Here is a 5,772-nt window from a genome sequence, read left to right as displayed (position 1 = left end):
AAAAGTGAAAAAGTGAAAAGAAACCATATGAAACAGATATCCTGCACTAATCTGTCTCCATTGACTGCACAATCATTTCAAGAGTCATTGAAGATGTAGCAAAAAAAAGCCTACGCTAACATGAATCACTCTTTCAGTAAATTAAACACTACCTTGTCACAAGGCCTCATTGAAAGATCTCACTAGCTCTCACCCTGGCAAATTATAGTACTCAGGTGTCACATGTGTGTATAATGACTGCAGGGTCGTCCCTTTTGCGGATGTGAGCAACATGTGTTCCATGGAGGCCAGTGTAGGCATATGAGGCTATGATAAAAGTTACCTAAATTTACTACACTTTGAATGGTTTCTGCTTTGATAAACTGGTGGAATCCTTAACTGGATGCTTGTTTATTCCCAAGACTGCTACAGTCATCATGAACACACATCTCTTACACAATGACTACGGCGCTTACATAAGCTGAGATTAGGGCCGCCACAGTCACTCGATAACACTAGATAAAAAAAAAATCACTGGATAAATTAGAGATTCCACTGTTCTCATACCAGGTATCAGTATCATGCTGATATCAAGAAAATGCTGGAGTGGATATTGGTAGAAAAAACAGAATGAATCTGATCTGATCCAAATCTGGACAGAAATAGCACACTGTGTAATGTGAGCATGTTAGCTGTGTATTTCTTCCAATGGGGCAGCGGAGTGTTTCAGTAGTTTGAGCATGATAGCCAGTTTAGTAGTTTTTAAAGAATAAAGATTGGCTGATACTTAAGAGTGCAACATTGGCATCATTATCTGAGTGTCATTACATTTTGACAATTATGAAGAAAAACAATAATTTTGTCTCTTAAATGATTGCTTAATATTACCAGAAACATGACCTTACAAGGTAAAAGGTCCATTTTCATTTCAGGTTGACATTAAGGAGTTATCTTTCTTAAAAATCACATCAAATCTAAGAAAACCAGTTAACTCTATTAAGTGTGAACCACAAGCAGTGGCAGCTTATGGGAGCATCCAAAAATACATCCTTTCTACATCTGTCCCACATAAACATACCACCACACCTGCTGGCATTTTAAGTGGAGATGAAACAAACAAAATTGCAAATTGCACTTTTGGCATTTGGAATTATGGCATCCGTTATGTTCTAGTATTGACTGGTTGTAATCAGTAGAAAGTATTTTGAAAGCTTAGTAATTTTTAAAGAAAAAAGATTGGCCGATACTCAAGAGTGCAATATTGGAATCATTATCAAAAAAGAAAAAGAGATATCATCTCCAGTCAAAACTTACCTTCCTAATGAATTACCTATAATTAGTTAGCAATTTGTACATATTTTAAATTCTCCCATTGGTCTCTCTAACAGTTACTGTTCCACTTAGTGTCCTCAATTTTTTAATTTTTTTAATAAGTCTTTTTAAATGCTTCCTTGTGTGTATATTTTCCAATAAAGTACGCTGCAATCTTCAGAAGGCTCTGCATGGCTTGTTATTAAGTCCATTTTAATTGGCCTTTTTAAAAATCACTGTTTACTTTATTAATCGTCAAAATAATCAGCAGATTCTTCCATTACTGATAAAATAGGCGAGAGTGACAGCCCCAGCTGATGTAAGGCAGATTTTAGTCAGACTGATGGGAAGAGATAACTGCAACAAAAAGCCAGGGCCCATCTTTTTTTCATTTGTGGCTTTATTTAAAAGCCTTCTTGGAGAAGGTACAGTTACCACTTCTAAGGTTACTCTCTGAAAAAACAGACATGGTAGACATGACATTCAACTTGTTTTTGCTTGCTACAATAAAACACTGTGATATATTTATTATGTTCAGTACAATGGAAGCTATCTACAAGTGATATGATATGTACACTAGCATCAAACAGGAACATTAAAACAGGGCCATACATATTTTGTATCCTAGTGGAGGTTTGTCTTCTAACACAATACTGCCACCTAATGGTGAATAAATATTAGCACTATTACATGTTTAAGGACAGTTTTCTACACACGTCTGCATATATGTACACATCATTTAAACTACCTAAATCCAGCTTTGGGTTTTTGTGAACAGTTAAGCTTTAAATTATAACATTGAATGCAAGGGACAAGTTTAAATAAGTAAGTAAAATCGCAGGACATAATGATTAATAACATTGATCACAAAGGTTTTTGTAAACATAAATACTGATCATATTTTTCTTTTTGCTTTTTCAATTACTACTTTATACATCAAATGAGAAACAGACTTCAAATGATAATAGCAGAGTTAAAAGTACATAAAAAGCTAGAAACAACAATGCCCACTTTATAAACAAAACTAATATCAGTGTTAACCTTCCAAACACCTACTTTTTCCACTTTCTCTTACCTCCTGTCATCAACCACCTTCTGTTTATTCATGTTCTTCAACTATACAACATCCTCAGACCATCTACAAAACATGCTTAATCCACTGTCGTTTTCTATATTAAAGTCAACATGAATCAGAAATCATAACTCATTTTTCTTTTCTACACTCTTAAAAAAGATGGTTCTTCATGGGTTCCTTAGTAAAGAAAACAGTTCTATATATAACCATGAACACCCGAAGACCCCTTTGCATCATTAAATGGTTCTTTGCATCATGAAATGGTTCTTCAGAGTGATGGAGAATGTGTTGTATATGGCTCTTTATAGATCCTTTTGAAACATTTGCTCTATATAGCACCAAAAAAGGTTACAGTGTCATTCTTGTACCAATAGAAGAACACTTTTTGGTGATATACAGAACCCTTTTCAAAAAGGTTCTATTCTACAAAAGCCAATAAAAAGATTTGGAAAAAAAAGTTCTATATAGAACCATCTACAGCTCATTCCTCATCAATCTAAAGAGCCCTTTCACAATGCAAAGAACCCTTTAATCATGCAAAGGGTTCTTTGAGTGTTCATGTTTCTATATAGAACCATTTTCTTTACTAAAGAACCCTTGGAGAATCATCTTTTTACCGTGACACACTTTAGAGTATAACTGTATTACGGAAAACCTTTGAGCTAGCTGAGCAAAATATTACCAGAAACATGACCTAACAAGGTAAACAGGTCCATTCTGATTTCAGGTTGACTTTGAGTTATTTTTCTTAAAAATCACATAAAATATAAGGAAACGAATTAACTATTAAATGTGGACCACAAGCAGTGGCAGCTAATGAGAGACTCTAGAAATACATTTATGTTCTGAAAACATCAACTGCCTCTTTATCCTTTCCACATCTGTCCCAAATAAACATACTACCACATCTTCTGGCATTTCAAGTGGAGATGAAACAAACAAAATTGCAGTTAACTTCTGGCATTTGAAATTATGGCATCCATTATCTTCTAGTTTTGACTGGTCGTTATCAGTAGATTAAAGTACATGTACAGATTAGGTCATTAGCACTAAACAGAAGGTCGTATACTTAGTCATGAAGATTTTAACTGATTACAGAGCCCAGTGGTTAGGACAATGTTTAAGATTAGGCAGCACTGAGGTCATTATGAACTTCTTCAAACAGGTAATAGAGATAAGCTTCAGAGACCATACACAACTTCATTGGTTTGCGTATAGAAAAAGTAATAGGGCCAGTTTTTCAAGCCAATCTTACTTTTGAATATTATTCATAAATAATAGACTTGAGAGATGTATCATTAAGATTTCTAACAGAAATGCTACAGAAAAGCTAGTACATCTCCTCCTGAAGAAGTCCTTGTCAGAGATCTTGAACAAAGCCCTTTACGATCAGAATGCCTTCTGGGAAAAGGACTGCTAAACCATGACATCCATTGGTCCATGATGTGAGCAAAGCTTCTCAAAAGGAAACCAATTCATACAGTTCATATAGTTCATGCACAGCAAACTTATAACACACTTCATGATTAGTGAAATCTCAGGAGTCTAACACAAAGTATACTTCAGATCACTTCTGCGCCAGCACCAGTAATACCGAAAAATATACACACATTCCTCAAATTACTGGCCGGCACTGTACCTTTTTGGAGCTGGAAATTATAAAACATGAAGAGAGGTTGGTCCACAGTCGTCAGTGTGGTCAGGACCCGAAAGCATCAGGCATTCCATCCCGTCATGCTCTGTGACTCGTCCTCTGGACCTGAGGCACCAGTGTAACAGCCGCGCTCAGAGGCCCAGAGTACCCTGTGCTGAAAGTCTGGAGTCCAGCCACCAGACACTTCCAGCTGTAGCGAAGAGCTTTCCCCACGTTCTAATAAAGAGAGCAAGGGAGAGTGATCCACATACAGAAACATCACTTTCTGTTACATAGTTGATTGCGCTTTGTAGAACATCTTAGGTTTATCCCACAAACCACCTTTAATACACTATGATGAGCAGGAAAAATATCTACACTGCGTCAAAAGAGACCTTTTGCTTGTTCCACTATGCTAAGAATGTTTTGTAACATTGAGTAAAGGCCATTTACTGTGTGGTCAACTGAAATTTTTGGGTAATCTGGAACAACCTAACATATATAAGCATTCATTCAAATCTATTAATACAAAAATAAAAATTCTCAGGTCTTCTTTCGTCTATGGCTCTCCATTTTTCATGGAAGATCCACAGGCCTAATATCACAAACACTCAACATTACTGACCACCACGTTAATATATCAAATTCTTACGTCATGTAAATCATATGACGCCAGTAAAAAAACACTCTGTAAAAGGGTCAGATATCCTGAAAACAGCAAAACTGAGATTTAAGAGGAAAAAAACCCTTTGTAAGCGAGCTAATCTCAGAACGTTACATAACCGTCCAAAGGTAAAAAGTAAATCCACATACTTTCCTGAACGTTTTGTATTTCTTCTGTTTCTTCTTTGCGCTCTCTTCTTTTGCTATATCGACACTTTGGTCTTCCTCCAAAGGCTCATATTTGTCAGGCAGCACGGCTATGTGCACTTGTTTGGCTGATTTTTCTTTCCTCGCACTCTTCTCTCTCTTCTTTCTCTTCTCTAACTCTCCACAGCTCGGCCCCTCACACTCTTCCCAGCGCTGTTCGTCCACGCAGTCAATAATCTTTGATTTATCCTCCTTTTTGTGATTTTTAGACTTCTTTTTGGATTTGCGAAGCTTCTGTTGTGGCATTGTTGTGGTTTTAATCGGCGCTCCTGTCACCGTGTCTGTGTGGCAGGTGAAGTTTCCTCAACTTCGTGCGCATGCGCAGAGCAGGGCATTCTTTACCACAAATAAAGGCTTCTTAACAGAAACAGAGAAAAAAACCAAAGAAACGGCGGGAAACGGTGTGCGCGAGGAGCAGAAACGGTTGAAAGCTGATTGTGGTTTAAGTTTGGTACAGTTAGTTGACATTTACGGCTTCATTTGACGGAAAAGTTAAAGACACTATCAATATCACTGTCATGCAGACTAAACGGCATTGTTTGTATTTCCTTCTTTCTGAAACATTTAAAAATCACTGAAGAGCATTTATTTATTAACCCCCACATCTCAGATACCTGTAGAGTTAGTCTGAAGCTGCTCATTAACAAGATGCTTTTTTCTCCTCAAGGTGCTCAAAGTTCTGTGACCCCGCCAATGGGAATGAGGTAAATACAACCACCACCACAATATTTGCACAAAGTCTCTACCCAGAAAAGTTCTGAAAGGCTTTTCTGGCAACTGTTGTCCATTAAGACGAGTCTAAACGTGCAATCACCACAAAACAGACGTCAAACATTAATGTGAACATGTCCCACTGCCCTAGTCTTGTGGCTACCTTTTTGTGGTACACTGTCAGCCCGGATAA

The 5,772-nt window shown here is 37.0% G+C and overlaps 1 protein-coding gene across 1 annotated transcript; it reads right to left on the bottom strand.

Moving 5' to 3' along the window:
- Positions 1 to 1,763: 1,763 nt before the first annotated feature.
- Positions 1,764 to 5,495, bottom strand: cunh1orf115 (chromosome unknown C1orf115 homolog). Its single transcript, XM_036592862.1, has 2 exons — positions 4,812 to 5,495; positions 1,764 to 4,235 (listed from the first exon to the last, which is right to left on the bottom strand). The coding sequence occupies exons 1-2, from the start codon at positions 5,112 to 5,114 to the stop codon at positions 4,098 to 4,100; spliced, it is 441 nt and encodes a 146-aa protein (XP_036448755.1). The 5' UTR covers positions 5,115 to 5,495; the 3' UTR covers positions 1,764 to 4,097.
- Positions 5,496 to 5,772: the final 277 nt, after the last annotated feature.

This window comes from Colossoma macropomum, unplaced genomic scaffold (genome assembly GCF_904425465.1).
Source record: "Colossoma macropomum unplaced genomic scaffold, Colossoma_macropomum, whole genome shotgun sequence".
Classification (NCBI taxonomy): Eukaryota; Metazoa; Chordata; class Actinopteri; order Characiformes; family Serrasalmidae; genus Colossoma; species Colossoma macropomum.
The sequence above is the reverse complement of the archived record's forward strand: the minus strand, read 5'-3'. Positions and strand labels throughout refer to the sequence as shown.